At 50.9% G+C, this 15,078-nt stretch overlaps 3 protein-coding genes across 3 annotated transcripts; all 3 read right to left on the bottom strand.

The window, feature by feature from the left end:
• Window positions 1–4,065: 4,065 nt before the first annotated feature.
• J4E83_000328 (uncharacterized protein) lies at window positions 4,066–6,119 on the bottom strand (the record flags this gene model as incomplete). Its single annotated transcript, XM_049327291.1, has 3 exons — window positions 4,066–5,163; window positions 5,216–5,595; window positions 5,888–6,119. The coding sequence occupies 3 exons, from the start codon at window positions 6,117–6,119 to the stop codon at window positions 4,066–4,068; spliced, it is 1,710 nt and encodes a 569-aa protein (XP_049193436.1).
• A 4,047-nt stretch (window positions 6,120–10,166) lies between these two features.
• Window positions 10,167–10,588, bottom strand: FPR2 (Peptidyl-prolyl cis-trans isomerase fpr2; the record flags this gene model as incomplete). Its single annotated transcript, XM_049327290.1, is given in 3 exon segments — window positions 10,167–10,219; window positions 10,269–10,560; window positions 10,580–10,588. The coding sequence occupies 3 exon segments, from the start codon at window positions 10,586–10,588 to the stop codon at window positions 10,167–10,169; spliced, it is 354 nt and encodes a 117-aa protein (XP_049193435.1).
• A 3,156-nt stretch (window positions 10,589–13,744) lies between these two features.
• On the bottom strand, window positions 13,745–14,824 carry J4E83_000326 (uncharacterized protein; the record flags this gene model as incomplete). The annotated part of the gene is made up of 1 exon (XM_049327289.1): window positions 13,745–14,824. One exon carries the CDS (start codon window positions 14,822–14,824, stop codon window positions 13,745–13,747), a length of 1,080 nt encoding a protein of 359 aa, XP_049193434.1.
• Window positions 14,825–15,078: the final 254 nt, after the last annotated feature.

Below are 15,078 nucleotides of genomic sequence, written 5' to 3'. Positions count from 1 at the left end.
ACATCATCAAAGGCGTATATCACACCGCTGTGTGCAGTCGCCATCTTTCAACATGAAGATTTTTAAGCCGATACACATATGGGTCTGAGTTGCACACGAGACCTAGCCAACGACTTGAATGCACGGCGATCGCATCGGAGATCATGCCAAAGTCTCGGAAAGGATGGTGCGTCAAGATCTAGAATCAAGCCATGGCCAATCCATTGAGCCTAAACTACCTCGTTCATAGCGAGCATGACATATACCGATCGCTCGGCATCTGCAGGCTGTGGACGGACATGAGGAACCGTTCGGATGATTCACAGATGTGAACTTGTGGAGACGACAGAGGTCATTTTACTTGCCTTGGGTACGAGTACTTGCTCACAACGTAGCTGCAGCATGCTAGATTGAAGTACACTGATACTCTTGCGGATGCGCGCCATGTACCTGGACAACCTTCGAGCACATAGAGTGCCCAGAGAAGATCTCACGGCAATCCATGCGTCTTCTCTCATCAGGTGCAACATGTCACTACTACAACGAGAGTATATGATTGCAGGCAAATTCTGTACGAGCACGTATATATCATGCACTAGAGGACTCTCGATGCAGTCGGTAGTTCAGAGAAGATGCACTTCTCGTGACCATGGCCCATGTCCCTACTGTTCAACAAATGACACTACAACAAGACCTGAATATTCAGCAAACCAACCACAGCACGACTGTACCCACACGCATACTGTATGTTTATTACTAGATAGTTGAAGAAATACCTAAGAGCAGTCCTATCCCTTCCCGAATCTAAAGAGACTAGTAGAGTTCAGAGTAGAGTTGCCTAGCTATAACGGCCGTGCAGTGTTAAGGGGTGCACCGATGCTTGTGAAGGCGGAAGAGTGTCATCTCCGAGACTACTACATTAAATACTTCGAGTCTCTAGTTCGCGGGCAAACTAGCATCTCTTAGATTTGCAACTGTTAAAGATCAGCGACTCATCTACTATTAAGCAGATGCATACAGGTTTCCGACCCGTGCTACGTATCCTCGATTTGTGTAGTTGTTACCTGCAGCCGTCCAAATTCTAGGGTATTTTGCGTACTGGATATTTCAAAAAACTTGGAACTCCGAACGTTATTCCGGGGCTCAGAACTCTTGCCATTTATCTTGGGCTGCTCATCCGCTCCTCGGAGGAAAATGCCGTCACCCAGCTTCTTGATCTCCAGGCAATAATCGTTCCCAAGAAATCGAGGCGCTTCGAGATTACTAACGTCAAGCCGACGTTCCTTTACCGGGCCCATAAGTGAATATAGCGCAATTGGGTATCTCGAAGTGTCGAGCGAGCTGATGGCGCCTCATTGCGATCCCTTCATCATTGAGACCTAGACAGCCCTCTTATCAAAGTGTGGAGATGTTGGAAACGCTTGCTACCAAGTTACAAATGATGAAAGCGAGACTAAGACTTTGACGGGAGGATGGGGCCGGTAAGTAGGACCATCCACTTGTCTAGGTTTGACTATAAGGGGTGGATATCCACCGAGTTGAGATCTCACGATCCACATTGCACGCCTGCACCAATTCCGGGAGATTGACAGACGCGTCTGTAAAGGTGGACAGCTCACAAACCGACTTCTCCGGTGGCGACTGTAAAGATTGTATCAGTGTTGACTTTGCCCGAGCGTGTTCCTGTCCTTGCCGAGTCGGGTCAAACTTCCCATATAGGCGTGATGCTAAGTAGTAACAACAACAGCCTAGCTACCTAGAAGACATACGTTCACGAGTAAGGCCACAAGCGACCTCGCTAAATGGAGGTCTTGTGTGTCAAGTGTGTGTCAATGGGATTGGAGTTGCTCACTCGCAGGTCATGACGTCAGGTTGTTGCTCCGCCTCGGCATCTGTGCAGTCGCGCCTTCCACGACAACCCAAGCTGCTAACGGCCCGACACAGCAGGAAAGACCGACATGCTTACTACTCAAACCCTGGAGAGATGCTGACGAATCTTATGCAAACGAGGATGGCTGTCCCCTCTTCTGGTGGGGTCAAGGCGACCTGTTAGCACAGTGAACTTCGTGCACGACTGTGCCGGTCATCTTTACTACATCAACAGTACTCGCCGGGCTAGGACGCGCTCCTGTAAACATGGCGACGCGATCTATCGTAAGTTGATATGAGATGCAGCGGTCCGAGGGTGATTGACGATTGGTAACTGACCCGTAACGCAGCTGCTTATCGCAGCAATCGCCATTGCCGCGCCGTGGGTATACGACCGCTATCTCGGGTTCTCCACGATATTTGCAAACAGACCAGGGAAATTTGAAAATGTCAACCACTTCAAGAGTCACGAAGTCAAGTTCCGCGATCGGCTTCGCAATTGCGAGGATGTATTGGTGGAAGAAGATATGGGTATTGCGTTCTTGAGCTGCAATCCAGAGAGAGATCAGTGGAACACGGTAATGGTGCGTAGCCGCCCCTTGGATTTGCCCCTAAGAGCAAAATAGTTTCAACGCGACGAGGGCTTACATATGCAGGGAGCCTTTGCGTCACCTTTGGACAAAAGAGATGGTACCGATAGCCCACATATCTGGATCTACGACTATTCAACGCCCGACATTCTGGACTCAGACGCTTTAAAGCCTCTCGTTCTGACTGACTATCATAACGCGGTGGATTTTCAGCCTCTGGGCATCGAATTTGACGCCGCGACTTCTACGCTATATGTCGTCAACCATTCCCGCAACTCTGGAAATGTCATCGAAGTGTTCCAAGTCTCCGTCCAGAATGCGGTAGCCAGATATTTGCAGACACTGAAACATCCGTTGATCCATACGCCGAATTCCATACACTCTCTAGGAGATGGGAAGCTACTAGTTACCAATGACCACTACATCGGCGCATTGGTCTCACCGTTCATATCACAGGTCGAAACATTTTCTGGCATTCCTGGAGGTAGTGTCGTCTATACTGATATCCACAACCTGCAGCACACCAAGACGTTGACGCACGTCCCCTTCGCCAACGGCATTGCCATGCTCAACTCGACGACTGTTGCCGTTGCCTCGTCTTCCAAAATGGGCGTAAACATCTACAGCTTCTACCCTGACACGATCAGTCTGTATTTCAGAAACTATATTCGTGCGCCTTCGACGGTCGACAACCTTTTTGTCGATTCTTCTGGCAAGCTTCTTTTGGCAGGCCACCCTTTTGCCCCAGCACTCACAGCTGTGAGCAAAGCGAGAGCAAATTGCAACATGCAAGGACTAGATGAGGAGAAAGGACCTTGCGAGTGTACGGCGCCTAGTTGGGTGGGAGAGTGGAGCGAAGAGGATGGGCTGAAGACCTTGTATAAGAATGACGGAGACGAATTTTGCAGCAGTAGTACGCTCGCTCGCGACGTGGGCAGAGGCGTGAGTATAGTCACGGCGTTATATGATAGAGGTATCTTGGTGGCGAACGGATGAGGACGACGTGCAAGGAATCAACCAATACGGACGGGGCGAGGCACCTATGTGTTGACACATGTTATGATGAACACAACTTGTTTTTGAGGGGTTGCAAGACCAAATGAAAATCTTATTGCAACAGGCGCGATGTTAATCGGAGTTACAAAGTGGTCTACAGCTTAAGCAGGTGGCCCTATCGCGCGTTGTATCTTGGGGGTAGAAGGACCCATTATGGGTGGCTTTTGCGAGTTTTCATTGTCGCCAACTCCCTACTCAGGTACTCCTCAATATGTAGGAGGAGTACTCGAAATCACTGTGGCCAGGACCGTACTTTCAAGTCGTCGTCACAAGGATATCGCAACCGAAATCCCGACAAAGAATAGAGAGACGAGCAGCCGTTGAGTAGTTACTTTCTCAGTGCGGTTTCATCTTCAATGCTGTCTGTTCATGTCACCACCCGAGAGTGATGACGCCGTGCGAGTATGGACCAGTGCATGCATGTTGGTGTCACTCAAGGAATAGTGTCATAGCTCCATAGTCACATTTCAGCGCATCGTGTATAAGATCAGGAAGGACGCTTCGAGCTACTATGTCTGATGATTGGCCTCTATGTTGTAGCTACGAAAGGTTTGCCTGCAGTTCGCTTCGCTCAGGCCCGGCACAATCTTCCATTCTGAGTCTGAACACCCTGTTCTCCGTCTTGAACCACCCACCTCTCACTTCCAACGGCAGTGGTCGCGTAGAAGACATCGGTCGGGTCCCACTTCTTCTTGATCTCGCTCAGCTTAGGGTAATAACCCGCATAAAATGACTCCTGCCAGTCAGGCTCATCCACGCTCGCTTCGTTGAGATATGTACCACCACCCTCTGATACAGGTGCTATGTCGCGCCAAGGCTGCAAAATGTTCTCGTGAAGATCCTTACTGGCGGCGGCAAGGGCTTCAGGTGTAGAATGGTCGGCTGATCGGTTTGAAGAGGTCACCATGAACAGAGCACACTCACGCCAGGCTGGGCTGACGGCGTTGTTCGTGTTTGCATACTTCTTTGGTGCCTTGTGGTATCCCAAGAAATGTTTCCCGGATAACACGTGCTCTTTGATGAGCGCAAATGTTTCGTCATACTTTTCCAGGAAGTTGCGTCTGGGAACAATTCGATTCGCGGGCATTGAGCCGTCCGAACCGACACCAAAGGGTATACGCCCCCATGTTGCTTGGTAAGCAGAGTAGAATGTGTTATGCGCGATAGGTGCGTCGGGTACCGTGAGAGTAATGTTGTTGTCCTGGAGGTATTGGAAGAAGGGCTTTACAAGCTCGGTATATGACTCCATAGTGTGGTTTGGCGCGATCAGGAATCCCATTTGTAGGTATGGGGCAGGTTTTGCCCCCATGAAGTAGAAACTGTATATTCCCGCGTCCGCCCAGTCAAGGAACAGGTCATAGAACTTCTTCGTACCCGCCCAGAAGGCATCGACGCTGTTGTTCGAAGCGTCAAGGGTCCAACTCGATGTGACAGAGTTGAGCTTAGGATGTGCTCGAATGATGACGGATGTGACGACGGCGAAAGTTCCGCCGCCGCCGCCTCTAAGCGCCCAGAATAGATCAGGGTTCGAAGCTTCGGAGACAGTGACAAAGCGACCAGCCGCAGTGACGACCTGGAAAGCGACGACGTGATCGGCCGACATTCCGTAGATGCCAGCAAGAGGATTTTGTCCTCCTCCGGTTATCATGCCACCAGCATATCCAACACTCTACTTTGCATTAGCTCGACTGTTCGCTTGATGGTAGAACGAAGACACTTACCGCGGATACCGCGCCCAAGACGGTCACGCCGTTCTTGTCCGCGGCCTCATACACTTGCCTCACATTGACACCCGCAGAAAGCTTGAGTGCTGGTCCCGAGTACCCAGGGCCTTCATACTGAGACATAAAGTCGATCTGGTCCATGTTGTGCATCCATAGACTCAATGCTCCAGCGCCAGTTGACTTTCCAAGATAGCAGTGACCAGTGTTCTTGATGACAAGCCGCATGTTGGTGGCACGCGCGAAGTTGATTGCAAGCTGGATCTGTGCCACATTCGTGACCTTGACCGCGTATTCTGGGTATGCGCCCAGAGTGCATATCTCGCCGGTGGTTTCGTTGCCAGGCATACATGTCCTGCCCTGATAAATCGGCCACATATCTGGAGATCACCATTAACATAAGCTCGAAGTCTGTCAATGGAAATAGCTTACTTGATGTGGGATCAGCAGAATGGAACAGCGGACTTGTGAAATTGTTGATAACATCCGAGCACGCTGCAGCATCTTTCTTTCCCCATCTCGTGTCGTAACACGATGCCGCAATTGGCTTCGTTGGAATCAATGCTCCGTCGAGGAGCACGTTGAGCATGTCCCAAGTGGTGTCTTTAGGCCAAGCGTCGTCTCCGGGAAACGTCTTGCAAGACGCTGAATAGGCAGGAGCATCGCCATTACCAAACTTGAAGTATTTGGCATAGTCCGATGTGGCTTCTTCTGTTTCCAGGCGTTCGATCACTTCATCGGTCAATTGGAGTTTCTCCGCTGCCTGTAAAGGTGCTCCTGCTGCCGGCGTGTCTGGAACGGTAGCAGCTGCAGGCTCGATACCATCCACGGCGGATGCTTGGACGAGTGTAAGCAATGGCGAGAGAGCCAAGAGTAGTGTCGTTGACCGCTGCATAGCGTACATGGCGACCTGAAAAGCGAAGACGAAGTGGATGGGGCTGGTAATGGTTCAACACTGAGCTGCTCAACCTTTTATCTTGTATCCTTTAGCCGGTTGATGACTATCTCTCTGGCTCATTCTCTGTGGGCTTTCAGTACATGATTCACGTGTCACTGCTCTAGATTCTGACAAGACGTAGTTCTTGACTATCATGTTACCCAAGAGGAAGGCCCAACAAAGTCATGCACATGTATACAGACGCAGGGACTGCAGGAACAAGACAGCGGTCGGTTTGATATACGATTCGTCAATCGCAAAAGAAAAGAACACGGAGACAGTCTCCCTTGTACTTTTGCTGATTTGCCGCTTGCACGGCCTGGTAGGCGGCATTGGCAAGCCCCAATCGTACCTCGGATTTCAGGCCATATGTTCCGAATAGGGTATGGTCAATTTTCCCTCAGTCTACTACTGCAAGGTTGCAAGGACACTTCATGAACCCAGAAGAATTGCCACCTTGGCACGGTATATGAGGCATGTCCGAGGCGCTGTGGGAATGCGGCGCAGCTCCGAGGAAACCTTGGAATACGTTGACCGCTGTTTCCGCCCGGGCTTGTGGAATCTGATAGTCGGTGCTGCTTTCGCGATACATACCGCCGCCGTCGATAAAATTACGCTGTGAAGAATATGTACTAAGTACCTCGAGAAAGTGGAAATGGCAGGGAAAAGTTCGCCATCTCTAAGGGGGGCGGCACGCCCGCTTCCCCCTAGGCCGAGCCCGCCCCACTCATTGTGCTTACCTAGGGAGCCCTTACCTAGGTACTTTAGAGCCTTGGCACTGAATCCTACATTTGCACCTTTGCCGCTCTGTTGCACATGCGGCAATCCGCGGACCAATGTCAGCGACCTTCGTTGGTTTTGGGAATAGATTAGAGCATTGCGAATCCTTTGCATTGCCGCCTCATCCGAGATTGAGGGGCACTCCCAAAGCGAGGTCTGACACCTTCGTGCTTTGGTCAATGGCTTACTTCTCGCATCTGTTGACAGCTCACGAGGCGACATAACCTGGGCTTGTGACTAGTGCAGCTGTCGAAAGGGTTGCTCGTGCTATTGGATGCTGATGTTTCTAGGTGGCAACATATTGGGTTCCCCGTCCATACCCATGCCCAGATTTGGAGCTTTGTCTTTATGGGATGTGGCACGGTAAACGGGACGGGACTATGGACCGCTCGCCAATATCGACACCCGACGTTTTGGAGCGTATCACACATGTGATGAACATGAAAGCATGTCGGATTGCGGCGTCATGAAACTCTTCTTAGGATACGCGAGCGCCATATCTGAAAATGAGATTACCTACACTTCTATACAATTAAATCACGTTCCACTCTGTCGAGGACAGACTTTCATGCCGCTGTAGCCATTCGAAGTGAAGTCGTGATCTTCCCCTTCGCGCAGCATGGCAGGTACAGGCCTTCAACCAGTCAACATCTTCCTCATCATTTTCCCTTTCCTGGTGTCCTTCTCGATTGTATCTATCAGGATATGGAGAAAGATAAAGGAGCGTACCTATGCTATCGGTTGGTGATACTCTTTCCTGCAAAACTAAACTTACGCTGACAAACTGCTCTAGAGGATACACTCTTGGTGGTAGCAGAGGCTATACTGGCAGTACTCACAGCCACTATGTGGAAGTGTACGTTGGAAATGTCCTCTACACCTCTACCATCTGACCGAATTCAGTCATTCTGGTGTCTTACGCAGGATACCATTCGGCCGATATTCCTGAGGGAGCCCCGAGGCGGTCAGACGTCACTTATGTATGGTCAACTGTAATACTCAGGCGTCAACTTTGGTACTGACAACCATCCTTATAGTGGCGGCATACGAACAACGTCGTCTACAACCCCATTCTAGGTCTAGCCAAGATCTCGTTCCTGATCACGCTCTTGAAGCTCCGTTGTATGGATCGCCTCATCATCGCAAGTCTCTGGACTCTGATCGCTATAAACATCATGTTCATCATCAGTTCTACTCTGGGTAGTCTGTTTATGTGCTGGCCTATCCAAAGATCATGGAATGGGGACATAGATGGTACATGCGGTGATCGCGCTGCATATGTATTCGGCACGATCGGTGTGACGATCATTACCGATGTCCTCGTATCACTCATTCCAGCGTGGGTCCTCTACGATCTACGAATGCCTTTAAAGAACAAGGTGTTCGTGATAGGGTTTCTCTCGCTGCCACTTACCGTCACAGCTATTGGCTGCTATCGTCTACACAAATTCGTCGAGGTTATGAAACTACCCACAGTTTACAAGGAGGACCCCTACAACATACGAAGCGTGTTGTCAAATGTAGAAGCCAATCTGGGTGTAATTGCCGCGTGTGGCCCAACGATCAAGTGGATGCTGGTAAGATTCTCCCTGTGTACGAAGATGAGATCAGTGCTGACTGCTCATCTCCATTATCCAGAGCCATTGTATTCCTTACTTCGATACCAGTCCGAGCAAGAACCCATTCCCGCCACTCTCATTCCCACGCTTCCAATGGCGCACACGAGAGAGTATGAAGGGGGCCGTCGACATCGAGCTGCAAGAGCATTACGTCGATACCTCTGACGAAGATCAACACAACGCAAGCCGCGATCGGAAGTTCACAACCACCAGTAGCGACAGTCAGAAAACAGCAAAGGCACAAGATAAGGGCGATGTGATGATGATGGAGGAACAAGGGCTACACTTGCAAGTGAACGAGCCCAAGCCTTCTTTCCAACCTGGTAACCGAGGCTTAAACTCCTTTCCCTAAACTTCAACTGTTCATTCCTGTCGCAATAACATTTGGTCTTTGTATGATGACTGGTCTTTACACCAAAGGAAGCGCTTCTTCTGCCGCTGTACCCCTGTTCATAGCTTCAACCGCCTCGGAAGCATCTATCAGATGCAGTTTGTTTCCCTTCGTAGGGTCAGCAAAGTGCATGGAGATTCGCGAGTCGGAGGCGGCGTATATAATGTGTCTTTGAGACGAATCTGGAGCGGGAGCTGGCATAGGTGCAGGCTCAAATATCTGGGTTTTGTTACTTCATCACACATAATAAATCCATGCTTTTGACAGCGCCAGCCTTATCATCGCGCCCAAACGACTTCAGCCTCGGGATTAAACTCCTAGTCATCGAATTGCGGCTCGAACACAGCTACAGTTTAATGGCTTTGTCCTTGTTGATGAAAGGATTGAATCTATCAAGCAACGCAACACCGCTTATCATGTGTGCTGAGCGCGTCTGCTTTCATGCGCTCGAGGAACAGGCCTCTGCACTAGAGGGTACTGGTTTACGAAGCTTATTTCGCTCTGCCTTCTTGTTTGTCTTGGGTGGAAGGACATTGCGGCCCTTCGGGAACACGTCAAGCTCGTCCTCTTCCTCGACTACCTGCGTCTTCGTCTTCCACTTTTCGTCATGTGCTTCGTGGCGAATGCGTTTGTGTCATCGGTCTTGCGCTTCTTGGAACTTGGCTTTGACCCTCGGACGACTGATGGAGCGAACTTGCTGATTGCGACTTTAGCATACTGGACGATACCCAGGCATTGGAGAAGGATTGAATCCTGCTCGTCCGTGTAGAAAGTTTGGTGTGGGGAATGCGTGCTGATTAGTGCACGCTGTCTGTCAAGTTGCAGTATGATCGTAACAGGATATACTTTGATGAGACTGGCGGAGAGTTAGAAAGACACGAACGTTAGCTTGCAGAACGTCGACTAGAGCTATGGTAAGTGCGGAACATCCAAAGTTGAAGTTACAAGCCGGCTCAGTTGTGTCAATGTTCAACAATAGCATCCAATTGGAAACTAGAATTACGCAGATCTGGAAAACACAGGAAAGTCGTCGAGACGGCAGATTCAACGGATGGTGAACCAAGGAGCTGAAGATCTAATGGGTTGAAGGTCACGGTCAGGATTGACATGAGTAACATCATGTTGATTCTACTATAGCAGCAAGGCGCAGCCTGCCTAAGGGACCTCGAGTTTATTCTCACACGTACAATGCTATGTATGTGCAAATAGTCATCTCAGACCCTGTTACAACTCCTCTTTGTCAACGCCGTCAATGGAGACCAACTCGGACTCGAAGACTGTCATACGTCAGTCAATGTATTCGCCGTGTGTCCCAATAGCACTTACTCAAGACGCTGTTGGCGGGGATGGGGCCAGCACCCCGCGAGCCATAGGCCCACTCAGGCTGGATTGTGAGCTTCCTCTTTTCGCCGGGGCACATGTCTAGCAGGCCCTGGTCCCATCCCTTGATGACTTGACCGGTACCGACGGCGAAGGACAAGGGCTGGCCGCGGTTGTATGAGGCGTCGAATTCGCTGCCGTCGCTTTCGAGGGTGCCGCGGTAGTGGACGTTGACCTTGTCGCCGGCCTTGGTCTTGCGCACGCAGTTGGCTTCGGTGAGGACTTCGGTCTTGAGATGCTGTACAAGGCGTTAGCACGCCATGCATGCCGTATAGTTTCGCGGGGTGTTACTTGCCTCGTTGTTGACAATCTCGCCAGCGAGAGCGGCCGTAGCCAAGGCGAGGATGAGGGTGAGCTTCATGCTGACGTCTATGTATAGTGAATTTGCTTTTCGGACACTCCACGGATGTCTATGAAGCAACCTTGGAAGGCGACGTTGCAATGGCGGCGGGTGGAGTGTCTATGTGGGGATACATGTGGCGCCAAGCGGTAATGTGGCCCAAACCATATGCAGGGACCTTGGGGACGTCATTGGATGTCGCTAGCGTCATTTTACAGCATCGAAAAGACCACGGACCCAATACCTACTTCTCTGTCTTTCGCGCTCAAGCCCGAGGGGTCTTTTCGCGACGGACCTTTGGTTGTGTACATTGGAGGGGGGGGGGAGATATTCGGTAACGGTGGTTGACCCAATACCTACTATCTCATCGCTCGGGAGCCGCAGTACTATGACAACGACTGTTGTGAGTAATAATGTCAATATGTCTGATGAGTAATAGGGGACTGGTTTCACTCTTAAAGAACCAGGTGTTACTAATAACCATTAAGCCATCAGTGGTAACCTCAGAACAGCGACGCCACCCCTCTTCCAAATGATAAGAACACGAATTGAAGAAATCATGACCACACATCCTCCCCATCGAAACCAACTCCCTCTTCCCCAAGACTCTTTACCAAGAACAGAAGGCACGATCAATAGTAAACCCCTTTTTGCAACCCAATCATACCCTCCTCCCTCCCATCCATCGCCACACTCTTGATACCGAAATCCTCGACTGCCAAATCCGCAGCATCCAACTCCGCGAGAACTCCAGCCTCTTCCACCTCTTTCCTGCTTCCGCCAGAGCTGCCCTGCTCAATACACTTAAAGCTTCCGAACTTGGGCATGCCGATTGCGATGCCGGGGAACGTCAGCTTCTGAAGAATGTCGCCTGTACACGAAAAGTTCTGGTAGAGGGCGCACGTAGAGCCTTGATCAGGTCCGAGTGATGCGATACCGCCAGGGCTGCCTTGGATGTGGCATTCCGTGTTGGGTTGCGTCCAGCTGCATTCGCCGGCGAAGTTGGATTTGGTGCAGGTGTAGTAGGCACCAGGAAGACCGCGCCGGGAAAGAAGATGTGTTGGTAAGGCTGAGATGGTGGTTGTAGTGGTGGCAATGGTGAGTAAGAGGGCTATGAGCGCGATAGCTGTATACATTGCCGGGTTTGTTGGACCGGACGACGATTAGGAATTAGCTTTGGGCTATGCCTGTGTGTATGGCGTAGTGCGCGTATGTGTGTAATTTGTCTTTGGGGAACACTTGACTCGGTGTTTCAAATGTTCTTATGACAGCCGTGGGGTGTATTTGTGACTGAGCCTTATCGTCTTGTGAGCCACCGAGTCTCATGATTGTCTGCGCGCGTCGTACGGACGTAGATTATACGGTCACGGGTTTGCGTACCTATTGCACAAACGGACAGGTTGGTGCATCAAGCACAAAGTCTGGAGTTTGTCTCTTTGTCACGGACAGCAAACATCTACATGGAGATGTAGAGATGTATTGGCGTGACTCCATGGCGATGACAACGCCACGAAAGCTTTCAATAGGCCATACGAAGAAACCAAAAGACGTATAGAGAGGGGAAGAAGAATTGCAAGAGTGCCAAAATATCCAAAGACTAGAGATGTGAGAAGGTGATATGTGCTACAAGGTGCATCGGATGCGCTCCGCAACGATGGCGCGACATGGGTGGGTTGCTGCTTTGAAACGTCCTTCAGCGGGGCTGATGATGAGATGCAACCAAAAGGGTCGCAGTACTCGCAAGCCCATGCCACGAATCGTCTTACAGCCGCGAACTCGCTGGGGGACGCGGGTGGCATGCATCTGGGCTGTGTCATCAACGTGTCGCCGCCAAGCTGTCGCCGGTGCCGCCAATACGCACTTTTGGCTTGACAGGTATGACTGGGTTTGGTTGGTTATGATCGTCAGGTACGAAGCTGCGAGACGTCTGCAGGATGCCGCTATAGTGGACAGCGATCTTACACGTCGCATGGGTCGTGCATTTACAAAAGTGCTGCTCTTCGCGTCGGGTTGTAAAGTTTGTGTCGTTTTGGTCGTACCTAGGTACCTAGGTAGGCAGGTGTGCATGATAGAGGCGCGACGGTGACGCGCCGGCAATAGGTATGCACATGCCATGCCATGCCATGCCACGCCAACATCGAACTCACATGCCATGCTTTGGACTTGAAAAGCAAAGAAAAGGGTCCATTACAATCTCACTCCTCCTATCTTGCGCAGGGGCTGTTGGGTACAGAAGATAGATTGCGCGGTCAAAGGATAGGTAAGTCGGCCGCAATTTGCTTGCTTCTGCCAGCGTCATCTTACACTCGGCAATAGAAGAACGTTATCTTCACATGAGTCTAACGAGCCATCACAGTAAACTTAATACAGGTGTACATCAAAGGGCGAAGGCATCCTCGGACCCTACAGGTCAGTGGCTATCGCAAGCCCGACATGCAACCCACCACCATTTCCACCCTTCCACATCTACCAAACGGCCCGACACGATCCGAGGACTCAAATCCACTACCCCCAAAAATAAACCTACACAATGCTTCCGCTTCATGATGCGCAAAACGGCATGCGCCGCGTTCCACTATTCTTTCGTTGCGTCTTCCGAAACCGCGAAACCCCAGGCGTTTTGCAAATAGGGAACCACCCCAACTGTGGGGGTACCTAGCCACGCTAACACGTTAGTGAGGTTGATCAAACACACTCGGCACAGTACAGATGTGGTTTTGTGGATGGTATGCTGCAGGCATTTACTATGTCATGGGGATTGCTGAGCGTAAGGATAGTATAGCTTGGACGTAGTCGCTATCTTCTACGTCGTGTTGTACGTTACCACACAGCAGCTCGGGGGTGTACACGAGTCTCTGCGGTAAGTCTTGATTATGAGAAACGCTGTGAGTACCTCCAGGTTATGAGATCAGCCTCATTGATGTATTGCACGACGGTCACAATATGCTCCAGGGTATGTTGGAATGCTCATCTGTATCTCATTCAAAGCCACTGTCACCAGCAACTAGATATAACCGCTACTCTCCAAACCTGCAAGCAGATCTGTAGACGCCACGTCACGCCACATGATTTAACCCCGTCCTTACGATAGTCTAGCCCTCTTGCGAGCCCAACCCGGTCCCTCATCGGACGGAGGACCCGGATTCGAGGACGAGGACATCTGCTGCTGCTCGGGAAAACCTCGGCCGCCAGCAGTGAAAACGAACGCCGGTCGTACTAAAGCTGGAGCTCGAGGAGTAGGCGGCTTCGCCATGTGTTGTGAGATGTAAGCCTCATACATCTCCTTTTGCTTCATCAACTCCTTTTGATGGCCTTGTTTCATCTGGAGCACCTGGGCTCCGCATCGCTTCCCGAGCGCGTTCAACTTCTTTCGACACTCCTCTTCCAGGGCTTGGTCGTAATCTAGATGGCCTTGGATGTCCTGGATTCGCTTGAGCTCGGCAGCCTCGGTCGCTGAGAGAACCTTGGCTACGGTGTTCTGCCAACTGTTCATGATGAATGTCAGCTCAGGAGCACGTCTGGCCAGCTCGTTGGTGTCGAGCTCTTGTACGTTCTTCGCAGCTGATCTGATGTGGTTGAGGAGAGCATGAAGTGGAATGTGTGGCGGAGTCGAACCAGACGTAGAGCCGCTGCCGGTAGATCCGTATGAGCTAGACCTAGCAGTAGACTTCGCTGGCTCAGAAGCTGCCAATAGCGACAAGATCTTCGTTTCGGCGATGTTGGAGTCGTCATGTACCGAGGGGAAGGGGCGCACAACGTTACGATCTTCAACTGTCTTGCCCAGAGAGCGTGCAATGGCTTCAGCAATGTCCTCCTCGTCTTCGTCGCTGGCGTTGTCATTTCCCGCGGCACGTGGAGATTCCGACTGTTCCGCTCTCTTTCCAGCTTTCAAAGAAGAGATGGTGTGTGACCCCGTTTTGCTCTGCCTTGCGACGTTTTGTGAACAGTAGTCGATCCTGGTCGCTCGTCGCGCCGCGTTCTCGTAGAAGTCATTACCGCCGTGGGCCCTGAGAACGATCCCTTTGAGGGTCTCTTCACGCTTCGCTTCGTCTTTGACTATGTTGCTGGTCGCATCTGCATTGCGTGAAGTAACGGAACGGCGGCTGTACGTTATAGGCGGTCTAGGGGCACTAGAGGGACCGGGAGTGAGCTGTGAAGGCATCGTGTTAGACGATGGTGCAACGTCTGCGTTAAGCGGAAAGAGAGTCATCGTGACGCAGGTGCAATAGAATATATAGGTAGACCGTGAAAGACATGGACAAGTTGGGGTCCGACGTGAGAAATAGGGTTTTGACGTAGTCCCGCGGGCGAGCAGGGGGGGAAGTGATTTCCACAATGGAAACAACGGGTGACAGATACGAATGGGGAAAAGGTCAGACTACAGTAGCCCAAGGGTGCGTGACCAGGAGTAAAAAA

Source organism: Alternaria metachromatica (genome assembly GCF_023757995.1).
Source record: "Alternaria metachromatica strain BMP 0045 chromosome Unknown scaffold_1, whole genome shotgun sequence".
NCBI lineage: Eukaryota > Fungi > Ascomycota > Dothideomycetes > Pleosporales > Pleosporaceae > Alternaria > Alternaria metachromatica.
This window is presented reverse-complemented; position numbering and strand designations above follow the sequence as displayed.